The following is a 23577-nucleotide window of genomic DNA, read 5'->3' as shown; positions in this document are numbered from 1 at the left end:
GGTGAGGGGGCTGCCTTTTCCTCCCTCCTTGTGTAAAACTCGGCTTCACCCCGCGTCCCTCGGGCTCTTCCCGAGCGGGGGCGGTGGCCCGGCCCCCCCGTACCCGCCTCCTCCCCGGGCCCCTTCCGCCAGCAGCGCGTGCCCTGCGCCCCGCTTCCGCCCCGCGGCGCTTTCGGTTCCGCATCGCGGGGCTCGGCTGCTGCCCGGTAAGCGGGAGGAGGAGGGTGGCGGAGGGCCCGGAGGCACACGCCGCGAACGGGCGGGGTCCAGCGGTTCTTGGCGGGTGCGGGGCGCCGGTCCTTCCCGGGGCGCGCCTTGGTGGCTGCCCCGCGTCCCGCTGCCCCGTGCGGAGCTCGGGATGGTGCGTGAGGTGCGGGGGTGCCGGTGGCGTGAAACACTGCCATGGGGCGCTGCACCGAGGGGTTAAACTTCACCCCCTGCGCCTCTTCCCTGGTGGGTGGTCGTCCCAGTTCAGGGAACAGGCTGCTGCTCCTCTTCACCGCTTGGTTCTGAAGAGCTGGTAAACATTAACCGAGAGCAGAGGTGAAGCTGCAGCTTCACTGCCTGGGGCCAGGAGAGTGCAGAGATCTTGTACAATGTAATGAGGCTCTTCCCTCAGGAAAAAAAAAAAAAGGGGGGGGGGGAAACCAAAACTAGATCCCTCAGGTATCTCTCTGTCCTTCCCTTCCCCTCTGTGTGCTGCAAGAGGGTGGGGACACTGGATTACCTTCAGCCTCCAGGCAGTGTCTCGAAGAATTTCATGATCTGGGGTATTAGGCTGCTGGAAGGTTTTTTTTTTTGTTGTTGTTTGTTTGTTTTTTTTTTTTGGGTCTGTTTGCACACTATTTGATTTTAGTCAGACTGCTGTTACTATTAGTAGCGCTGTGCTTGACTGGGAATGCCAAGGCCTTGATGTTCAGGGGAGTTCCCTGTTGGATGTAGGTGAATAATGACCAGGCAAGAACTTGATAGTTCTACTTCTGGGCATGTTGTCATCTTGAAACCTTCAGGAGCTTAGAGTCAGTGTTCCCCTCTCACCAAATATGATGAGATAAGAATCTGGTATGCTGTTCTGTAGGGTGGCATTCTCAGATGCTTTCCCCCAGCTAGGTTGTCTAGAAGACTGTTTAAAAGAGTGAGTTACTTCCAGTAAAACTCAGCTTTTAAAGCAATTTCAAAGTTGTGCTCTAAGAAATGAAATGTTAGGATACTTGTGGTCTACTGTAAATGCTAACGGTGCTGCTTTTGGAGGCTGGTTCACAGTATTTCCTTGATGCATTTTTGTGTCGGATACCTAGTGAGAATTCTTCCTTCAACCATGGGTGGAAAACTTTCACAGTTCTGGAAAACACCTGACCAAAAGGAGAGCGAAGGCAAACTGATTTTACCCAGGCAACTGGATGCTGAAAATGAAATCGCCAGTTATGCCAGCATCAATGACTCTGCTACGTCCTGTGTGGGCATTGCACGTCGCAGCTATGTCAACTGTCCAACATGTCAGGGAACAGGAAGGATCCCCAGGGGTAGGTGATTCATCTGTGTGCTGTGTCAGTGCCTTTTTGAGCCTTCTGAGGTTGGTATGTGTCTTGTTGCCTAACGACCTTGGCTGAACCAGTTGGTCTTTATTTTATCCGGTCTAAGAATGTCCTGTCTTGGTACCTTCAGCTCACTGGTGACTTCTGTGGGCTGCTTCTATTGGAGGAGGATGGGGTGAGAAGGCAGGTAGTGCTGTTTCTGGGTAATTACTCAAAGCCCACCCTGGAGCCCCGGGAAGTTGTCTCTGCCCAGAGATGGGAATGCTCAAACTGAAATCTTAGGTGTGTCACACCTGCCTTCTAACTGGACAGCATCACCTGTGTAGTGAGTGCAGACGAGCACTAGGCTGCTGTGCGATGTCCTGCAATGCAATATACTTTATTTACCTGTGTGCTTAGCATGGTCTCTGATCTGCTGCCACCTCTTTCAGAGCAAGAGAAGCAGCTGGTGGCTCTGATTCCATATGGTGACCAGAGGCTGAAGCCTAGACGAACGTAAGTCCTGTTAAATTTTCCCCTTTTCTCATCTTTTGAATGTTTCTTCTGTGTATGAAGGAAAGCCTCAGTCCTTTGGGTGTTTTGGTCTTTGTGCTCTGTCTTGCAGCGACTTTGGGGTTTACTATGTGTTCTCACAGATGGATGGACAGTCTGCTGTGTGCAGTTTTTGGGGATATCCACCAATTTGTACTGTAATACATCTTATCAGGATGTGGGACTCTACCCTGCTTCTGCTGTGATTTGGTAGCTGGCAAAAAGTTCTGCGCAAACCCGTCCCAGTTTTCTGGCACACAGTTTTGAGCTGGAGCAGAACTACGGGTGCTTGCAGCTGACAAACCAAGAGAATGATCGTGGCCCTGGTGCTGTTTTGCAGGAAATTCTACATATGTCTTGCTGTGACAATCTGCCTGCTGACAACATCTCTCAGTATGTTTTTCCTGTTCCCTCGCTCCGTTACTGTGCTGCCTGCAGGGCTGAATGCCTCCTCCACTGCTTTTAACGCCACCACCACCAGTATATACCTCAACATGATGGTAAGTGCTCAGCTCACAGTCGGAGTGGATCCGAAAGGGCACCCTGCTTATCTCCTGTGCCGCTCCAGGTGGAGGCTAACTAACAGATCACTGTCTGAAGTTAGTTTTGCCATTCCTACCATCTTAATCTGCACTCTGGCTGCTTGCACTGGGATGAATTCTGGGAATCCTTTTTCTTTTGCATCCTTGAGCTGCTTGGTTGTCCTCCTTTGACTGTTAATGAGAGACACTGCAGCCTCTGTGGCCAGGCTGGATGTACGTCTGAGGATTTGCAAGGGACGGTGTTGTCCAGTTTTGCTGTAAGGTCATAGCGGGAATACATTTAAAGTAGCTTCGCAGCAGTAACCTATGGCCCTGCTGCAAGGTGATTTGTGTTTGGGGGTTTTCTTGTTTCTCTCCCTAGAATGTGCTGAATATAACTAACAGCAACTTCTACCTGGTGAGTGTTGTGCAGCTAGACGTAGAGGTTTTGCACCAGTCCCTGGTGGTAGGGAAGACCACCATTAAAACCCTGCTGAATGTGAGCCCTTTGCAGAGCAGCCAGGTGAGCTTTGCTGTTTCTTGTATTTTCTCCTAAACCCGTTTGGATGTCCTGGACAGGGAGGTGTTATTGTCTACTTGATCCACTCCTTTGTAACTTATCTGCCAAATATTTAAAGCTCTTCCACATGCAGCTTCCCTCATCCTACTTTGGGAAGCGGTGTTGTAAGAATTTACGTGTTGCTGAGTTGAAACTACTACATTCCTGGGCAATGAATATCTGTCAGCTCTTCGGGTAGTGGGCTGGGTTGTATTCTTGACTTAAAAACTATGACAGGCTTAAAAACAGGTTAGACAAAACCCTGGTGGGAACAGTTTGTGCAGAGCTGATCCATTCTTGGTGTAAAGGTCAGGTGTGTGGTGCAGATGACCTTTTTAAGGCCATTTTAGATCTAACTTTGAAATGCCAAGGGAAATACTTATTATATCAGTTCATTAAACTGTTGCAATGACCAGAGTGGAGTCACATTTCAAGCAAGAAACTGTTAAAAACAGTTGTTAGGCTAGATCTTGAAGTTCAGGTTCAGACACCTAATGAGAGTCCAGTTCTCCCTACTTCAGCACTCTGAACTGTGTACAAATATAACCACAGTTCTTGCATACTTCCTGCTGTCTCTTCTGTTCATGTTTGCAGATCTATTATATGGTGGCCAGTAGGATACTGGATGACAACACCTAGTGAGTAATTCTTGAAGATTTCTTCTCTTGGTTAGTAAGTAACATTAATGCTTGTAGGCTTTTCATGACTAGATTTCTTGTGCTGGTCCTGTCTGTAGAGCAGAGCTGAGTGAGTGTGTCCTTTTCAGTTTAATGTGTGGAGCTGATCTGGATACAAGTCTGACACATCCATTTTAAACTAATTTCCTTTCCCATTTATTGGTATTCTCTGCTTAGTGTTGGCTCCACAATGTCATTTTCCATACATTCTGATGAGTAAGCGATGATATCAATTTGATTTAAAGTTGACAACGTAGACATGTGCCATTTGTGAGCACCTAAAGGTGCCTTGTACAAATGGCATTTCTCTGCAAATGACCAGCACACTACGTGAAGATCATGGCAACCAAAGCTTCTGTGCAGACAGGGTGGTGCATTGCGTATTTAAAAGGCTGGTGCTTACTGCATCCAGTTACAGTTTTACACCAGCAAAACATGTTTTACTGATGTAGATACTGCTGTGCTTGAAGAACTTTGCCTGCATAGCTGTTGTCAGAATATTGCAAAGACAGATCTTTTTAGAGAAGCAGAGAAGCAATAAAATAATTGAGAACAGGAGACACGTGGTGCAGGCAGCTTCTGCAAAATTAACTCTCTTTTTTCTTTTTTTTTTTTTTTTTTTTCTTGTAGTAAGATTTGCACCTGGACAAAAGTCAAAGTTCACAATGTTCTGTTGCATATACAGTAAGTGATGCGTGGTGCAGAGCTGTAACTGATACCCATGTTGCCTAGATTGTTTCTCAGCTCCCTTCAAGTAGGTCTGCAGTCACTGTTCTTCAAGACCAGGACTGCCTGCAGTGTGAATGTGCTGTTACCCAGATAGGTGTCCTGAGGTGTGAGGAGAAGAGAGTTCTCCAAAGCCATCGTTGCTCTGAAAAGTCCCCTGGATTCAGGCTGATTGACACCTCAGGCTGTCACTGTTGTTTAAGGCAAGCTAGCCTGGCAAACTTCCTTCTGGAATACGGGTTGTAGCTGTTGTGTAGCCCCATGCTACTCAAAGCATCTTAAAAATGGTGCCTTTTGGACAACATGGAGAATGGCTCTGGCTGTTAAGGCAACTTTGTCCTTCGTGGATTCCAGTTGTCTTTACACTTTTCTGCAGCACATCTCCTCCTGCCAGTATTACCCGCTGAAGGATTGCATAGTGTTAGGAGAAACTACTTGATGCAAACAGCTCTTGAGGTGGCACACAAAGATAGTGATTGAAAGATACGTTCTTTTTTCTAGCAGCACTTTGGAAACAGGGAAATAGTGCAATGGCACAGGAGTGTTATGCTGGGGTAGGAAGGCTTAATAGGCTTTTAGAATGGCCAACACACCTGCTGTGATGGTAGTGATCTTGTAAAGGCTTTCTCTAGTGCAGTCTGAAAGATACTTTCCCTCTCCAAGATGTGAAATTGAACTGAGGGTATCTTGCCTGTTGTGTTCTGGGGCTATGTAACAGGGACAAAACAGAATGGCAGTGGGAGCTCACCGCGGGACCTGTACCTTATGAGAAGTCTCATTTGGGACAATCACAAGCGTAACTCCGATCTGCTTGTGCTTTGCAGGGGAACCCTGACTTGCACATACCTGTGTCATTCAGAGCAGCTGGCTTTTGAAGACTACCAGTACGTGGACTGCCGGGGGAATGCAACGCTCCCTCATCCCTTGTACCGCCGCCCGCCGTGACAGGGCCAGGCTGACAGAGCTTTTGAGCGTAGCACATTCCACCACAAAGACAGGTCATAGGGAGACAGACTTCTGGGGTGGCTTCTTCTCAGTCTGTGCTTTAAACACGAGCCTCGGTGTTTCCTGGCTAAGACTTCCATCTCTCCTGCAGAGGTGGTAACATACTTGGCCTTGCTCTGCTGCCTTCAGAGAGCAGCTTTCTTTTTTCAGTGCCTTCTCGTGGCTGACACTTCAGCAGAGTGACCAGCACATGGGCTGATTGGAGCGGGCCGTGCTCCCTCTCACTGCTGCTTTGGAGGCAGTGCCCCGTTAGTCAGACTAACTGCAGTTGTTTCCTCTTTGCATAATTTTGCACTTCTGTCCTGAATGTAAGTATTTCGTAACTCGAAAAAGAAGGACTGTGATGAGGCGTTTTGGCTGGATTGCATCGACATCACCAGAATCTAATGACAGTTGCGCAATCTGCACGACAAGAGCAAGACAACAGGACTGATGTGTCTGTATCTCTGAGTCTTAAGAAAAAATACTGCATGTCATGCCAAAACACCTTGTGAGAGGGACTCTTGGGGTGACTGCTGTGTTAAGCTGTTCAGCAGAGCAGGTGAGAATGTGCATTTTTGTATATATGTATTTTTAAAACAAGCGAATCCACTAGCTATTCCTTAATGGCATCCATTTCATTGAGAAGATGCATTTGTATCATGAACCAAAAAGGCTGCTGCTTTCCCACCAGTTGTGTTTGGTGGCCAGCACGTGCTGGTTTTTTGTACTGTTTTCCTGTGTGCTTTGGCATTTAATGCTTTGAACTTGAACAAGCACGAGGGAGTGCATCTCTCACTGGAAAAACTTTGTTAGCACAAATATCAGGAAACAACTGTTTTGGGGGCGTGGTGTTTGGGGTGTGGTTTGTTGTGGGCTTTTTTTTTTTTTTTTTTTAATCTAAAGCTGCAAAACTACCCAACAGATGTTACAGGAGGAACAGTCCTAGCAGCCTTCTCTCCTCCCAGGGCTGGCAGTTATATCCTCCAGTCGACGAAGGGGTTAAATTTTATTCCTTAGGTTCTAGTTTAGGTGCTGCTTGATGCATTCTAGATGGTAACATAAGTGCCTGAGAGCCGCTGGATTAAAATTTTATTTATTTATTTATTTATTTTTAGTTCAGCATTTTCCTGTGTCTGTCCCACACCCCGGCTGCTCCGTCAGCAGGCACACGGGCCTGGAGGGGGACGGGAGTCTTTATGAGGAGAAAAATTTTAGGAAAATGCAGAGCTGAGAGCAGGGAACAGCCATAGACAGCTCTGTGCTTGCTGTATGTGCGTGCAAGCATCGCAGCTTGCGAAAAAAAAAAAAAGAGGAGGTCGCTTCACGAAGGAGCCTGGAAGCCTCCGCAGCTGCAGCCCACATCCGTGCGGCCCTGCCCGTTCTCCTGCGGGGGGCCCGACTGCGAGCCCCCCGCCAAGGCAGCCGAGCGGGCCGGAGCCGGGCCGCGCCGCCTCCCCCCGCGCCGCCCTCCTCCTCCGTCACAACGCTGGTGGCCTAGGCTGGCCCCGGTGGTTCCTCTGCCCCCCCCGCCAGCCCGGTTCGCGGGCACCCCCGCCGCTTCCGTCGCGCCCCGGATGCGGAAGCGTTGCGGGGAGTGTGCGTGGGCGGGATGATGGCGGACCTGGCGGCGCTGGAGGAGCTCGCCAAGCTCGAATACCTGTCGCTGGTCTCCAAGGTCTGCACCGAGCTGGACAACCACCTGGGCATCAACGACAAGGACCTGGGTGAGCGCGGCCGCCCCCCCCCCCCCTCCCCGGCAGCCGGCGGTCTCCGTGGCCGGCGCGGCCCGGGCCGCGGCAACCGGACTCCGCGGCGTTACGGGGCTGGCGGCAGCCGCGGGAAGGGCTGTTGTCGCCGTTTCTGTCGGCTCGGACGCGTTTTTTGCGAAGGGACTTTTCGAATTCAGGAAAAAAAAAACAAAAACACCACCATGATTTTCTCTTTTTCCCCCAAAAAACCTTGTGAGCGTGAGGAGATGCGTCGATCCGGGCCCCTACGAAAGGACCTGGAGGGGAAGCTGCTGCTCCTGCGTTGCTGGGAGAACAGCTTTTATCCAAACAGGAAGTGTTTATACTGCTTTTTAATTATTTTTTTTTCTAATTTACTTTCTGCTTCTTCTTTGCAGCCGAGTTTGTGATAAATCTTGCTGAGAAAAATACTACGTTTGACACATTTAAAGCAATTCTTCTAAAGAATGGTGCCGAATTCACCGTAAGTGAGATCTGAATGCCATTTATGTGTTCCTCTTGTCCTAGGATGTTTTATGGAGCTTTTTGTTTTAGAGAGGTGTGAGGAGTGATTATTGGTTTTCTTCAATTGGAAAACTACACACTAATTAGCTTTTGAGTATTCCTGTCTTCAAGCCAAGCCTCCCCTTCTCTCCTTTTTAAAAACAAAAAAAAAAATCTTAGTTTTTGCAAAGCATCTTTCTGAGGGCTTGAACTGCTTATTGTCTCATTGAGCACAGAAAATATGGAAGAAACAAGTTTTCACAAAGGCAAATGTAAGCCTTTTTACGATACTTAGATGCAGGGTTCAGGAGTTCCTCAGAAATAACTGTAGTTGGGTTAAATAGGTGATTAAAAGTAACGAGTGGAAAAGTTACCTAGATGGAATTATCATAATCATTTTCAGTTTCAACTTACTACATCATTTTAGGATGTACCTGAGGTCCAGTGATACTTTCTAAAAATGAACCTGCATCTTCAGAATTGAGCTTTTTTTCTCTCCTGCTAATAAACCTGCACTTGTGCCTTCTAATAATGAAAAACAGCGTTACTGTCATTTTTTTGATTAATGTATTTTATTACATTTTTCAGGATTCCCTTATTAGTAACTTGTTACGTCTCATACAGACAATGCGGCCTCCACCAAAGCCATCTACAAGCAAAGGTATGCATAACCTTGTCCCTGTTATCAGTTCCATGTAAAAAGAAAACCAAACCTCTGAGTCTTCTGTAGTTTTTGGCCACATTTGGTGAGATTGATGTAGTTGTTCTAGGCTTGCAAGGCAAGACTGTGTATCTTATTGCTGCAGTGGGAGTCTCTCTGTTGTTAGTGGATTAGCAAAGCTGTTTACGCACTAAAAACATGCTGAGTGCACTATTTAGAGTATTTATCTGTTTCACAGATTCACTAATAGTCAGAATTCTATTTGTGGGAAGGTAACATTATAATCTTTGAATTGAATCTCTGTAAAAATCTCTCATCACCCTCTGCATTCAGATGAAAGTTAAACTTCATGTTCAATTAAAAAGAAATCACGAGTGAATCATTCTAGCTCTTCTAAGTGTTGAGGGTTTTTTTGTTTTTTTTTTAAATCTCAAAACCAGATACAGTTGTCAAACCCAAATCGGAGAAGGAAAAGTTGAAGGAATTGTTTCCAGCCCTTTGCAGGCCAGACAATCCCAACATCAGGGTAAGGTTATATAGATTTCTCTTGTGGGTATGTGAAAACTTCCTTGCGCCACCCCTCCACCATTATTCTCAGTTTTTTGTCACATTAATTTGACTCTTTGCTGCTAGGTCGTGGATAAAATCAGACTATGAGAAATTAAATACAAGAGGCAGAAGGCTGGTGTTATTGCACGTAGTTATCAGGAACAGCTGTTACAGCAATTGCCACGTTGATACTGTTTTGGAGAATACCTGGAAGATGAGACTCTCGTAACGTGAAATTTGTAGCCTGGCCTTTCTTAGGTAGTGTTCACAGTAATGACGGATTGCAAACTCGATAAAAATTTTGGACATTCCGATGCTATAAGGGCCTTGCATTTGATATTTCTGTAATAATTTGAAGTGTTGAGATGAAGCTGTCTTTGTATAAAAGCAGAATCATCTCAGTGTTGTGGCAAAGTAGGGAGGTAGCTTTATTATTTTTTTTTTCCCCTGTATCATGATCTTTTTTTATCTTGCGTTCCTTCTAAATAGATGTGCATGTGATTATTCTTTCTGTAGCTCAGTTCTCTGGGCCAGACTTTTTCTCAGCCTTCTTGCAGAATGGTTCTCTGTTTTTGCAGAATATGCTGGATGAAGATGATGTGAAAGTGGCAGCTGATGCGCTTAAAGAGCTTGAAGCTCTAATGCCTAGTGCAGACAGGCAGGGCAGGCAAAGGAGCAGTGACCACCGGTGGGTTTCTTGGATGTCTCTGGGGGATGGGTCTTGGCAACTGGCATTGCCTGCTCACTCTGTTCTTACATGGAATTCCACTGCAAATCCACAATGTTTGTTTGTTAGGACAAAGAAAAGGAGGAGGAGCCGAAGTCGTAGCAGGGACAGGAGACGAAGACACCGATCTCGCTCTAGGTCTCGTTCTAGGACTCGAGATAGGAACAGGGGAAAATCCAGATACCGGTCAAGGAGCAGAAGTCGGAGTCCCAGTAGGGACCGTAAGGATCGAGATAAATATATCGAGAAGAGTAACGAGAGATGGAGAGACAAGCACATAGACCGTCCACCACCTGAGGAGCCTTCCATTGGAGACATTTACAATGGCAAAGTCACAAGTATAATGCAATTTGGATGCTTTGTACAGCTGGAAGGACTAAGGTACCTGCTGATGTTCACAGTAAATGTGGTACTATTCCATACTGAGTTCTCTTTTCTGCTTGTCCTGGTCCTGGCTAGGATAGAGTTAATATTTACCTGAGCTGGGTGGGGAACTGAAGCTGGCAGCCCCTATGGCTGGGATAGTTAACTAATTAGCTAACTGCTGGGGCTCAGTATATAAGTGAGGAGGGTGCTGAAGGGAGCCTCCTGCTACGTGGAAGAAACTGGGTGTGGAGATCTGTTGTAAGCCATTATACTGTATTTGTATTCCATCACTGTTTTGTTTTCTTCTGTCATTACTGTTAAATTTACTTTTTGTTCAATCTCAACCCACGTGTTTGGTTTTTTTTCTTCTGGTTTTCTTTTGTTTACCAAATCTCCTCCTATTCTCTTGGAGAGTGGGGGAAGTGAGAGAGAGACTGCGTAGTCTGGTCCCCATCGGGGCTGAACTACGACACTGCTGATACCTTAAAGAGGTTATGAGGCTGCGATAAGGTATGCTGGGTTTTGATGCCAAAATGAAGGTCTGTTTCAGAAAATAAATTCAACAGCAGAGAATGTTCTTAGAAAAAACAGTTTATGAACATACACAATCAGTTCAAAATACTCTGATCGTCATATACAGTACCCGTATGTGTACATGTGTCGTACATATAATACTGTATGTACAGTAACGTACATACCTCCCATGCCGCTCTGTTTGTTTCACCTACAGGAAGCGTTGGGAGGGCTTGGTCCACATCTCAGAGCTTCGAAGAGAAGGACGAGTTGCCAACGTTGCCGATGTTGTGAGCAAAGGACAAAGAGTAAAAGTCAAAGTGTTGTCCTTTACTGGATCCAAAACCAGCCTGAGCATGAAGGTATGGAAGACATTTTGTAGCACTTACAGTAGAGTTTGTAGTGCCAGTGTTTTTAAAGATTGTCTCCTCTTGTTACTTTTTCCTCTTTTTGATGAAAATGAGTGCGTAACACTTCAAGTGGGAGTTTAAAAAGTGGAGTTACTGTTCTGTGTTTAAGTGGCTTGTTACTTTTACTGACTTTCTCTAGGTTCTTGTTTTTGATATAATATTCCTAAGAATTTTTTGACTTGACCTGTTAGCTAAGTGACAAAGCAAACCTCAAGCTGTTGCGGTGTTTGTCTTCCTTTTTCAGTACGAGAGAAGCATGTAATTTTAAATTAAATCACTGCTATTACCAAGGCAGAGTAATGTGTTCCAGGCTTTGGGGTGTGCTTACCTCAGCTGAGAAAAAAAGCATGCAAAATAGCATTTGCTGTGTATGGGCTGTTGTTGGCAGTAGTCTCTCTGAGAAACATACGCTGCTTTTTCTCTTGTATTAGAGGAAGCACCGGTGTTAATAGGTAAGGAGAAGTGCAATATAGGTAGGGCTGATCGATTAATCAATCTAATGTAGGATGTTGATCAAGATACCGGGGAAGACCTGAACCCAAACCGAAGGAGAAACCTGATTGGAGAAACCAATGAAGAAACGTCTATGAGAAACCCGGACAGACCCAGTCACCTGTCCCTGGTGAATGCCCCAGAGGTGGAGGATGATAGCCTTGAGCGGAAACGCCTCACTCGAATTTCAGACCCAGAGAAATGGGAAATAAAACAGGTGTGTTTGGTATTCAGGGAAATGGTGTCAGTCAGTAAAATTGCTAGGGAGTTTCATGAGCTAGAACACAGCTCCTTGATTGTTTGTGTAACTTACTCCTTACCTCTAAATAGCTGTCTTCTTGCAATTTGGGACTTCTAGCTTAGTTCTAACTATGAAGTTTGCCCTGGTTTCAGCAGGAGGTTGGACCGGGTAACCTCGAGAGATCACTCTGACCTGGGGGATCATAACACTTAGGTGGTATTTGATTATGGGCCTGGTGTTGACAGGACAAGGGGTAACGATTTAAAAATAGAGGGAGGTAGATTCGAATTAGATATTAGGAAAAAATGTTTTACAGTGAGGGTGGTGGAGCACTGGCCCAGTTTGCCCAGAGAGGCGGTGGATGCCCCATCCCTGGAAATGTTCCAGGCCAGGTTGGCCGGGGCTCTGAGCAACCTGATCTGGTTGGAGATGTCCCTGCTCCTGGCAGGGGGGTTGGACTGGGTGGGCTTTAAAGGTCCTTCCAGCCGTAATGATTCTATGATTCTATGAGTGCAGTCCTGCCATACGTAAGCCAGCGGTCTCACACTGGTTGTATTTAGAATAACTAAAAGGACTGTTTGCTCAAACTGGATGACTTGGGGAGATGCATGCCAGAAGGTAGGACCGTTCCTTTGTTCCTGGTTTACAAGTCTGGCAATAGCGTTAGAACTCGGACCTCCTAGACAGCTAGTTGGATTCATTCATGGGGACAAATTCATGTTATATTCGTTCTGTTCCCAGATGATTGCAGCTAATGTGCTTTCCAAAGAAGAGTTTCCTGACTTTGATGAGGAGACTGGGATTCTTCCTAAAGTTGATGATGAAGAAGGTAGTACTTCAAGTAGTCTTGTTGTAAATTCCTTGTGTTTCTGGACGTGCTTTGATTCAAAAAGAGATGATAATATAAGTGGATGTGGAGCATGTCACAATTTGCTGTCATCTTAAGCATTTGTAACTAGGGTTGCTCCAGCCTTATTAGTGACATTTCGATGTGCTGTGTCTGTGTATTTTTTAAATTTGTGATGTTTTCACTTTTAAAACTGTTTAATTACCTCATAATCAATAATGTGATGGAAACACTGTTTGAAGAGATGTATTTATGTATCTGAAAAAAAGATGTTTAACTTCTTTATAAAAATTGTTACCTGTGGGTTTTAGATGAGGACCTTGAGATAGAGCTAGTTGAAGAAGAGCCACCGTTCCTTCGAGGTCATACTAAACAGAGCATGGATATGAGTCCCATCAAAATAGTAAAGGTAAGAGATTCCAGGACTAAAACCAATGTACTTGATTTAATTAAATAAATAATAACCAGTTTTCCACCTGGACATTACTGACAGTCCTGAAAAACATTACCACTGAACTGAAGATCCTTTCCTTGTAAAGCTGCTCTCTTCCTTAACTGGTGACAGTGAAATGGAATAATAGAACCAAAATGCACATTAGCCTGCAGCAGTAACCATTTCACATAAGTGTGTTTGAACATACTTTCTCTGTTCTGCTTTTTCTTACCTTTTGAAAGTAGCAAGTGGTAGAAAAATACTTATTAATTGGTTGTGCTCATAAGCCTTCAGACTGGACGGCGTGGGGCTGCTCCGTATTAGTCATGACCATGGAAGTTCATGAGGCTGGGCTTCTGGAAATGTCCTGGAACTCAAATGGATAAAAAGTTAACATCTTTTAAAGGGTCTTCAGAAGAGGTTTCTAAAGGACAGTGGTGACAGAGATAATTGAAGTTGAAGGATGGGGAGTGCGTGATGTCTTAACCCTTGTTGCTTTTCAGAATCCAGATGGTTCCTTGTCCCAGGCTGCAATGATGCAGAGTGCTTTAGCTAAAGAAAGACGAGAACTTAAACAAGCCCAGAGAGAAGCAGAGATGGATTCTATCCCCATGGGACTCAACACACACTGGGTGGATCCTCTCCCTGATGGTATGTCTGAACATATCTAGGTGTGGACTGTGCCTTTTTTTTGTGATAGTTGAGCAACGCAGGAGAAATGTCTTGGTATTTTGTTTGTCTAGCTCACTTTAAAAGTAAGACAAAGAAATACTTTTCCACTGGAGTGGAAATAGGAGTGTTGAGCAAAATATACAGGTATATCCTGCTGTCTGTTAAGGGTGCATTACTAAAAGATGTCATGGATAGCAAAGACATTTTTTTTACATGGAAATATAACGTAACGGTGGGAGTATACATGTAGGAACTTAAAAAATGCTTAAACACACAAGTAGAGAAGGCATGGATGATGGAAGAGTAGGAGTAGGATCATAAAGGTCTGTGCTATATGAACCTGAATGTAATGGTGAAATTGTTTCTTTTCTAGTGGATGGAAGACAAATAGCTGCAAACATGCGAGGTATTGGGATGATGCCCAATGATATCCCAGAGTGGAAGAAACATGCGTTTGGTGGCAACAAAGCTTCTTATGGTAAGAAGACCCAGCTTTCCATCATTGAGCAGAGAGAGAGTCTCCCAATCTTCAGACTGAAAGAGCAGCTGATACAAGTAAGACTCTTAAAATGGCAGCCTTGTTTGAGTAAGCAGTAATTCAAAATAAATAGTCGTGGTTTAGCCTGTTGACAAGTGAGTAGCCAGTTGATAATTTTCAGTGCAGAACTGTACTTAAAGTACAGTATTAAGTACAGAATGGTTATTTTAAAGGGTTATATGTATCTGTACATTTTAATAAAGCTACAGATATTTACTGATTTAAGTAAAACCTGAAACTAGGATCGCATGGACAAGGGGTGAGTCAGCTAAATGGTTAAGCAGTTTCCTGACTTGATCAGTAAGAACACTCATACGATTTTTGGTCTGGGTCAGCTGGAGCAGTAGCAGTAGGTGCTCAGTCTAGTCCTAGATATACTGTGTTGATTTGTTTGTTTTGTTTGATTTTTATTTTTAAATTTTGACAAGTGTATCTGTTACGACCTTTTTTAGGCTGTGCATGACAACCAGATTTTGATTGTTATTGGAGAGACAGGATCTGGGAAAACAACACAGATTACCCAATACCTGGCTGAGGCGGGGTATACATCAAGAGGAAAGATTGGATGTACTCAGCCTCGCAGAGTGGCCGCAATGTCTGTTGCGAAGAGAGTGTCAGAGGAATTTGGTTGCTGCCTGGGACAAGAGGTGAATTTCTGTGCTAAAGAACGTGTCAAAATAAGCATGAGGAAAAATCAGTACTGGAGCTAGTTTGCTTGTGTGTCTGTTCCCTGTAGGCTGTAAAATGAGCTTGCAGAATGATCAAACTGGGAAGTAAGGTGCAAATAACTTAATTCTGTAGCTTCAGTTTCTGTGGAACTCTTCTTTCTAGGTTGGCTACACCATTCGATTTGAAGACTGCACTAGCCCCGAAACAGTTATCAAATACATGACGGATGGTATGTTACTGAGGGAGTGCCTGATAGATCCGGATCTGACTCAGTACGCCATTATCATGCTGGATGAGGCCCATGAGAGGACCATCCATACAGATGTGCTCTTTGGACTCCTGAAGAAGGTAACGTAGCATTTGATTTAAATTGCCTCAGTGTCCCCTGTGTGCTATGTATGGGTAGAAGCGCACAGGGAAAGGCAAGGTCACACAAGTCAAGTTAATTAATGCTCTAAGAGTCTCTTCTGAAGCAAAGCAATTGCTCCTAAGGGTTTGTAGCCAAATTTTCATCAGATGAGACTCTGTGTGAAGACAAAGCAAGCAAAATTCTGCAGAAACAATGAGAATTGGCAGGCCAGGGTGCTCATAATGATGGATGAGCAGAGAAATGTTCTTTCTTTGCTCTTCCTTCTCTGGCAAAGGCTTTGTGTGGTAGGTGCTCCTAAGGAAGGTTTGAAATGTAACCTTAGTGGTCAATTGTTTGGAAGTCTGGATAGTGGAATGAGCTGTCCCTCTACTCAGGCATCAAAGCCCCTGATATTACTGGTCATATTTCTCTGACTTAAGTCAAGTGCTGTATGTTAATAGTCCCAAAGGCAATAAGTGACTTGAGAACTTTCTGTCCTGCTGTAGACAGTGCAGAAGCGACAGGATATGAAGTTGATAGTGACGTCAGCAACGCTGGATGCTGTGAAGTTCTCTCAGTATTTCTACGAAGCGCCCATCTTCACAATTCCTGGCAGAACATACCCAGTAGAAATTCTCTACACAAAAGAGCCAGAAACAGATTATTTGGATGCCAGTTTGATTACAGTAATGCAGATCCACTTAACAGAACCACCAGGTGAGTGGAGAATGGTCTGGGATCATTGGTCATTCAAGGACTCTGATACCTATGAGCAAGGTCTTGGATAACTTATTAGTAACACGAACAAAGTGCTCTCAGAACTAGCCTCTATTGTTGGCAAATACAGAAATAAAATGTTGAAAACATTGGGTGAAAGACTGAAGTATGTTGCTTCTGGATAAGAGCTGTTGCCCAGGGACTAGCAAAAGTTGGGGATCCTCTGCTTTAACTGTAAAAAAGTGAGGGATGGAAATGTGGTAATGCAGGAGTTGTACGGAACAGAATTGATTCTGTGGATGTTTTAATTTACTTCCTGTGTAGGTGACATTCTGGTGTTTCTGACTGGTCAGGAAGAGATTGATACTGCCTGTGAAATCCTCTATGAGAGGATGAAATCTCTAGGACCTGACGTTCCGGAGTTAATTATCCTGCCAGTATATTCGGCTTTACCCAGTGAAATGCAAACCAGGATCTTTGACCCAGCCCCACCAGGAAGCAGAAAGGTAATTTCAGCTAAGTGGGACTTCCTCTTCTGTTGATACATTTTGACAGTGGGGTATTTTTTTTTTTTTTTTTTTAGCATTTCTGATTCTGTTAGTTACAGCTTCAGACAAAATGATGTAGTTTTGGAGAACAGGTGGCTTATATGTAGCTTAGAGCATGGTTTTGGTTGCATGCTGCATTCGTGCCTATTTTTATTATCTAAGCCTTTTGAAAATGTATGTGAAGACATCTGGTGTAGCACACCCCTGTGTGGGATGTTCTTGGTGTGTTTTTTCATACTGCCGTTAAAAGATATTAACTTTAGTGAAATCTAAATACAGTTCCTCTTGGGTGTAAGTTTCCTGCCAAATAGCTAATGAATATCTAGAGATATATTATCTGGAAGATTCTTCTCCAAGCATGGACTGTGTTTGAGTGATAGGCAAGAATTCTTCCTGAAGCCAGTGCAGGCTGCTTTCAAACTTGTAACTGTCTTTGTCTTGCTTTTAATTATGGATTTTATCATGCTCTTTTCCCATTTTCCACCAATCCAAAACAAATGTAGATCACTTAAAACATGTCCATCTTTGACTGGAGGTAACACTTCTTTCTGTTCCTCTGTGAACACGTTCTCCTTTTGATGTTAAACGATGGTAGTTGTGTTTGTAACAAACTGCTCGTGTCACGTAGAATGAGTTAAGTTGAGCGGCATGGTTGGCTTAGCAACCAGAGTCGGAACTGGTCCTGACTCAAACTGGTGTTTGCAGGTTGTCATCGCCACTAACATTGCTGAGACATCCTTGACTATTGATGGAATATATTATGTCGTCGATCCTGGCTTTGTGAAGCAGAAAGTTTATAACTCCAAGACTGGAATTGATCAGCTGGTTGTTACACCAATTTCACAGGTAAGCATTCTGTGTTCAATGTTTTTTCGTTTTTTTTTTTTTTTCCCCCTTCTTCCTCTACTGGTAATGTCTGTCTTGATGATGTGGCATCCAAGCACATGGAAGCAAAGTGTGGCAATGATAAAATGACATTTTTTTTATAACTCCCTGAGACTCTTTGAGGCTGTGCCTAAGGGATACATGCTTTCCTGGATTGTATTGGAAATACAAGTAAAATTGTGAATAATCCTTTTATTTTACTTGTTTTCACCTGTGCCTGTTTGCACCTGTTCACTGAGATGCCCTGTTACCTTTAGGCTCAAGCAAAGCAGAGAGCAGGAAGGGCTGGGAGAACAGGACCAGGAAAATGCTACAGGCTGTATACAGAGCGTGCTTACCGAGATGAGATGCTAACCACCAACGTACCTGAAATCCAGAGAACAAATTTGGCCAGCACAGTACTTTCCCTGAAGGTGGGTATTTCACCAACTTGTGGCAAGCCAACATGATCATAAGCGTTTCAGTGAATGAGACTCTGCCTTTCTGAGCGTCATGAAGTAATTCTAATTCCAGATCCTTCTAGGGAGCAGAGGTATTTTGAGGGGCGAGTGCACTGAATGCAGTTCTTGAGCACTGAGCTTGCTCTTGCATTTTTCTGTTGAGGATTATAATGTTGAATATCCACCTAAATTACAAGTCTCAGCTGCACAGAACAGTTCGTTGCAGGGGGTTTGAGAAACAGAAGTTTTATGGGCAGTACACGTTTCCTATGTAAAGTACATTTATGTTTTTAACAGATGAGACGCACTGGTTTCGAGTGGTTTTTGATCTCCAAACGTAGACATCTTCTCAGTGTGTACCATCCCTCTGGGAGTCCACCAGCTGGATCTAATCCAGTGGTTATATATCTCCAGCTGGAGTTTAGTGTCTTCCTTCGCAGTGTTTGAACTTGGGTTTTCTCCCTCTGTTCAGGCTATGGGCATCAATGATTTGCTCTCCTTTGACTTCATGGATGCTCCCCCGATGGAAACTCTCATAACTGCCATGGAGCAGCTGTACACCTTGGGAGCTCTGGATGATGAGGGGCTGCTCACTCGACTTGGGCGCAGGGTAGGCCAAATAGAGTACTTCTTAGCACTGCTTGGGTGGCAAATATTTAGGGGATGAGTGAGTCATTGTATAAGAACTTGCCTACCACTGTTAATTTCCTTTTTCTATTATTCTCTTGTGTTTTATTGGTAATTTTTTGTTTACTGTAGTATTTTCTACTTTACTTCTGTATCTTCTGCTTTATTATTTCTCTTTATTCATAGGGTTACTTTTATTAATGTCTAAAAATTTTTTGTAAGTAATGGGATATTCTTGTGATAGTGACTGTAGACAAATAATTTGTTTCATGTTGAGTAGTTATTCTGGGTAAAGCACACTGCTTTGGAAAGGAGGCACGGAAGAAAGGGTGTTGCTGTCTTGCGCTGAGAGAACTCAGGGTTTTCACAAGATGTTGCAGGGTACCCTGAAACAGGTTTCTTGCAGATGGCAGAATTCCCCTTGGAGCCTATGTTGTGCAAGATGTTGATCATGTCCGTACATCTGGGATGCAGTGAGGAGATGTTGACGATAGTCTCCATGCTGTCCGTACAGAATGTGTTCTACAGGCCGAAGGTAAGGAACGCAGCCAAGAAGCAGCAGCGGCACAGTTTGGGTGGTTTTTGTGTGCCTGCCTCTGGAGTGAGCGTATTTGCCAAAATAAACCTGTAGCTTGGTTGGACTGCGCTCATACCTTACGTTTCTGGTGTGCGTTTTGGTTAAACACCCTGTAGCCGTGGATGTGGGTATTTTCTTTGGAGATAGGAGGATGGAAGTTAGTCTTACGTTCTCTTTTGCATTTCCCGGTAAACACATACAGCCCTAAACCAAGTCAGTCCCAACTCTGGAGTTCAGAATGCCTTCGTCATTTTGAGATACACATAATATATTTTTTGATGGCAGTCCTATCCTGTGCTGATTTCTTTGAAGTCCGCAAGCCGCAGACTGTGTTATGGTAGGATTCCTCAACAGCAGGCTCTCTTGAATCCCTCATTTCTTCATTACGACGGCCTGCTGCAGTTTAGTCTGTTAAGTGCAGTTTTGATCTATGTAGCCAGTGTTTGATGTTTTAGCTACAGATTGGAGAAGTGAGGAGAGGTGGGTAGGTCAGCAGGGTCAAAGCTACTGCTTCAGCACATTTGTTGATGAGTAATTGAGGTTGCTTCTAGAGCCATTAAAAAATAGCTAGTTCATCTTTTATGGTCAGGTCCTTGTCAGCCGTGGGAGAGTCTTTAGGAGAGTCGACATGAGGTCTCTCTTTGGCAAGAGCAGTCCTAGGCTTTCCTTTCATACAGGCGTAGTTCTGGCTTAGTGAAAGCAGTCCCAGTGACCTTCAGATTCTCATCACTTGGTCATTAGTCACTCACCACTCAAAATTTTGTTATCTCCTCAGTCTTCTGTCATCTGTTTCTTGGTAGACTTAAGTCATGGTATGAGTGACAAGGAGTCCGTGTGCTTCTTCGTGTTGTGCAGGGGTTGTCTCTATGATGCAGATACCTGATTGATACACATTTTGTGTGTTAGGATAAACAGGCACTTGCTGATCAGAAGAAAGCCAAGTTCCATCAGACAGAAGGTGACCACCTCACTCTACTGGCTGTGTACAATTCCTGGAAGAATAATAAGTTTTCAAATCCCTGGTGCTATGAAAATTTTATCCAGGCTCGATCCTTGCGCAGGGCACAGGACATCCGCAAGCAGATGTTGGGCATTATGGACAGGTGAGCATGTCAAGAAGGACAAGTAGTGACTTTGTGTTCTGAGTGTTCTTACACTGGCGTAGCTAGACAAAATTTCATAATCTAGCTGCACCCAAATCTGGAGGACTCTAGGATTTTTTTCTCTCTAACTCTTGTCTGGCAGGCACAAGCTGGATGTGGTATCCTGTGGGAAGGCAACAGTTCGAGTCCAGAAGGCTATCTGCAGTGGCTTCTTCCGAAATGCAGCAAAGAAGGATCCCCAGGAAGGTTATCGGACACTCATTGATCAACAAGTAGTCTACATCCACCCATCCAGTGCGCTCTTCAACAGACAGCCAGAATGGTGAGGAGGGCAATATCATGTAGTTTTCTGTCTCAGTTCAGACGTTCTACCTGAAAAGGTTGTGGTGTGCACTGTTTGAGTACAGATCAAAGTACAGGCCGCCGATTCCTCAGCAGCGTGCAGAGTGAGAGAAGTTTCAAGTCTGCTTTTGGCTCTTTCTGCTGCTAAAGTGAGTGCCTGTGTGGAGATGAGACTGACTTTTTGAGCCAAGGCCAGGCCTGAAGCCTGCAGCTTGTGTTTCTGTGTTGTGGAAGTGTGTTTAAATTAACCACGCTGAGTGCTGAGGCGGCCAGGGGGAGGGAAGGAGTGGGAAGAGAGAGAATTATTTTTGATGGAATGAAGTAGTGCTGTGCTGAAGAGTAGTTGTGAGGTAGGAGAAGAAAAAGATGATGGCTCTTCTGGATGGTTCTTTTGGAGCCTGCTTTGGAGCTTATGAGGAGCCTTATGCTGAAAGAGGATGAACTGGAGATAAAGGAGCAAGCTTAGAGAATCCAGCCCTTGCCTTGTCTCTTCTTGTTTGGAAAAACTAACTTCCAGAGTTGCTGTCCTTTTTCACAGGGTGGTGTATCACGAACTGGTGCTGACCACCAAAGAATACATGCGTGAAGTGACAACTATCGATCCTCGCTGGCTGGTGGAATTTGCACCGGCTTTCTTCAAAGTTTCTGACCCAACCAAGTTGAGCAAACAGAAGAAGCAGCAGCGGCTGGAACCCTTGTACAATCGCTATGAGGAGCCCAACGCTTGGAGGATATCACGTGCGTTCAGACGGCGATGAGCCTAGTTCCCTCATGGACTCTTCATCGGGTTTATGTTTGTGGGACTGTGACTTTTGCACTGTTGTAAGTGTTGTGGAAGAAAGGGCCTTCAGCCGAAGCTTACTTGCAAAATGAAGAAATAAATATTTCCAGAGCAGAAGCACAAGGGGGCGATGTGTGCTCGCGTCAGCCAGCCCTCAGAGTCCACCAAGGTCCTGGGTCTCCTCGCTGCAGTGCATCGTTTCAGAAATGGTTCTTGAAGCACTCCTTTAGCCATCCTCCTTTTGGGAGACAAAACCTAAGATTCGGAAATCTGGGCACTGAGCTGACCAACAACAGAAAGATAATGATTAAAAATAGTTGTTCGCCAACCTGTGTTCTGAATGAGCAGATAAATAAAGGCTGGAATAGTTTGTTTCTTTGCCCTGCTAAAAGGGATTTATTTTTAGTTATGCTCCTGAACAGCGGCTGGTTTTTTTGGATTGTTTTCCATTTTTCCTATATTATGCATTTTCCTGTTCCGTGTAACTATTTTTCTTTTCTGTAAGCCATCTGTGGTGAGATATTCAGTATCTGTGGCTTTGGAATAAGGCAGGAAAGATCCCTTGAAACCCAGCTAGAATGTCAGTTATGCTTGTACAACGGCACGGGTCAGACAGTGAGTCTTATCCCTCATCACCATCTCCTGCGTGCTGAAGGCTGGCGTATCAGATGGTAATTAACCTCATCCACTCTCCAGCGCGGCTCTGTTTGGGAACGTAAACGGTTACAGATGTTTAGACTTTCTCTACAATGTGTCGTGTGTTTTATTTCCCACTTACAAGGTTTGGTGACATCACAACTGTTGGTTTTATTAATAGGATATCGTCTTGTAGCCAAAATGTCTGTAAAACATTGCGTAACATTCCTTGTTTAGAAAGAAATGGACTGTCCAGTGTGCACCTATCGTGCGGAACCTATCTGTAAATTACTTTTTCTGTTGCAAACTGGTGAAACTTACTTGACTCTGTAGCTGCAGATACTCAATTTTTTTTTTCCTCCCCCCCAGTGCTGGGACATTTGCTAAAATTATTACTGAAATGAGTAGAATGAATTTGGCTGGTTGTTTTACGCTCGGTGGATTTGAAGAATGTTTCGCACTGAAAAGTAGCTGTGTTGGAAATCTGTATCTATGTACAGAGGTGGGCAGGGATGTTGTATATACTGATTTATTATGTTGTATAACTGCCCTGAGCTTTCCCCTGGTGTTAGGTTTTCATAAAAGTTAAATAGAATTAGAAAGTTTGTAAGTTTGGAGGCTTTTTTTTTTTCACTATGGCATTAGGCAGAGAAGGTTGTCCTGTTGAATACTCTTCCAAGGATGTTTTCCTCCCATGAACTCTGCAGCTGCATCTGTTTTTCTATGAAAATTTGCACGTGACTTTTCAAAAGTCAAATAAAAGATGTAAAAGAGAAAATGTACACAGTGGGAAAATGTACACAGTTGTACAGCACGCTGAGATCTTTCTGTTCCAATTTTATTTTGTATTTGCTTCTCTTTCTGACTTACGATGGGGGAAATGCATAAACAGACGATTTTCTCTTTTTAAAGTGAACAAGTGTCGTCTGCTTTGTGTATGCTATTTCTTTTCTGGGTGTAATCTTTTCAGCAGTACCCTTTAATCACAGAATCACAGAACGGTTTGGGTTGGAAGGGACCTTCAAAGCCCACCCAGTCCAACCCCCCTGCCAGGAGCAGGGACATCTCCAACCAGATCAGGTTGCTCAGAGCCCCGTCCAACCTGGCCTGGAACGTTTCCGGGGATGGGGCATCCACCGCCTCTCTGGGCAGCCTGGGCCAGTGCTCCACCACCCTCAGTGTAAAACATTTTTTTCCTAATATCTGATCTAAATCTACCTCCCTCTATTTTAAAACCACCACCCCTCGTCCTGTCCCAACAGGTCCTGCTGAAGAGTCTCTCCCCACCTTCCCTGCAGCCCCCTTTGGGCACTGGGAGCCGCTCTCAGCTCTCCCCGGAGCCTCCTCTTCTCCAGGCTGAACAGCCCCAGCTCTCTCAGCCTGGCCTCACAGCAGAGCTGCTCCAGCCTCTCAGCATCTGCGTGGCCCTGCTGTACTGTTACGTGTTAATTATTTACTATGACCAGAAAGGAACTCTGCATCGTGTGCTGGGTAATAGATTTGCAGAGCTTTCTGCTGGGCTTTGCACTGTTGATACAGCATGAGGAACAGCAAAGCCATTGCGACAATAATAACCACACAGAAAAACAGGAATTGCAGAAAAAAAAAGACATTAGGAAGAAATGACTGCTGGGAGTTTATTTCTGCCTCGTCCCAAAGCATCATCACACCCTGAAGAATAAGCTGC

At 44.6% G+C, this 23577-nt stretch overlaps 2 protein-coding genes across 4 annotated transcripts; both read left to right on the top strand.

Moving 5' to 3' along the window:
* The first annotated feature begins 142 nt into the window (after positions 1-142).
* TMEM106A (transmembrane protein 106A) lies at positions 143-6368 on the top strand. Of its 2 annotated transcripts, XM_086766438.1 has the most exons (8): positions 143-206; positions 1299-1523; positions 1967-2030; positions 2407-2566; positions 2970-3110; positions 3741-3784; positions 4454-4507; positions 5374-6368. In XM_086766438.1, exons 2-8 carry the CDS (start codon positions 1319-1321, stop codon positions 5492-5494), a joined length of 789 nt encoding a protein of 262 aa, XP_086622564.1. In that variant the 5' UTR covers positions 143-206; positions 1299-1318; the 3' UTR covers positions 5495-6368. The 2 variants fall into 2 exon arrangements, with proteins under 2 accessions (XP_086622564.1, XP_010122357.2); XM_010124055.2 differs by lacking the exon at positions 143-206 and having other exon boundaries at positions 824-1523.
* On the top strand, positions 5960-21629 carry DHX8 (DEAH-box helicase 8). 2 transcript variants are annotated; one of them, XM_086766437.1, is made up of 23 exons: positions 5960-6095; positions 7662-7747; positions 8356-8428; positions 8869-8954; positions 9556-9665; positions 9774-10085; positions 10801-10945; positions 11499-11702; positions 12468-12555; positions 12885-12982; positions 13510-13657; positions 14052-14233; positions 14669-14863; positions 15048-15233; positions 15741-15951; positions 16276-16457; positions 17205-17345; positions 17642-17797; positions 18297-18434; positions 18858-18986; positions 19935-20131; positions 20274-20453; positions 21012-21629. In XM_086766437.1, the coding sequence occupies exons 3-23, from the start codon at positions 8395-8397 to the stop codon at positions 21229-21231; spliced, it is 3342 nt and encodes a 1113-aa protein (XP_086622563.1). In that variant the 5' UTR covers positions 5960-6095; positions 7662-7747; positions 8356-8394; the 3' UTR covers positions 21232-21629. The 2 variants fall into 2 exon arrangements, with proteins under 2 accessions (XP_086622563.1, XP_086622562.1); XM_086766436.1 differs by lacking the exon at positions 5960-6095 and adding an exon at positions 7120-7260.
* The last annotated feature ends 1948 nt before the right edge of the window (positions 21630-23577 follow it).

Source organism: Chlamydotis macqueenii, chromosome 25 (assembly GCF_036417535.1).
Source record: "Chlamydotis macqueenii isolate bChlMac1 chromosome 25, bChlMac1.mat, whole genome shotgun sequence".
NCBI classification, from domain to species: domain Eukaryota; kingdom Metazoa; phylum Chordata; class Aves; order Otidiformes; family Otididae; genus Chlamydotis; species Chlamydotis macqueenii.
Note: the sequence above shows the minus strand (reverse complement) of the source record. Positions and strands in the feature narration are given on the sequence as shown.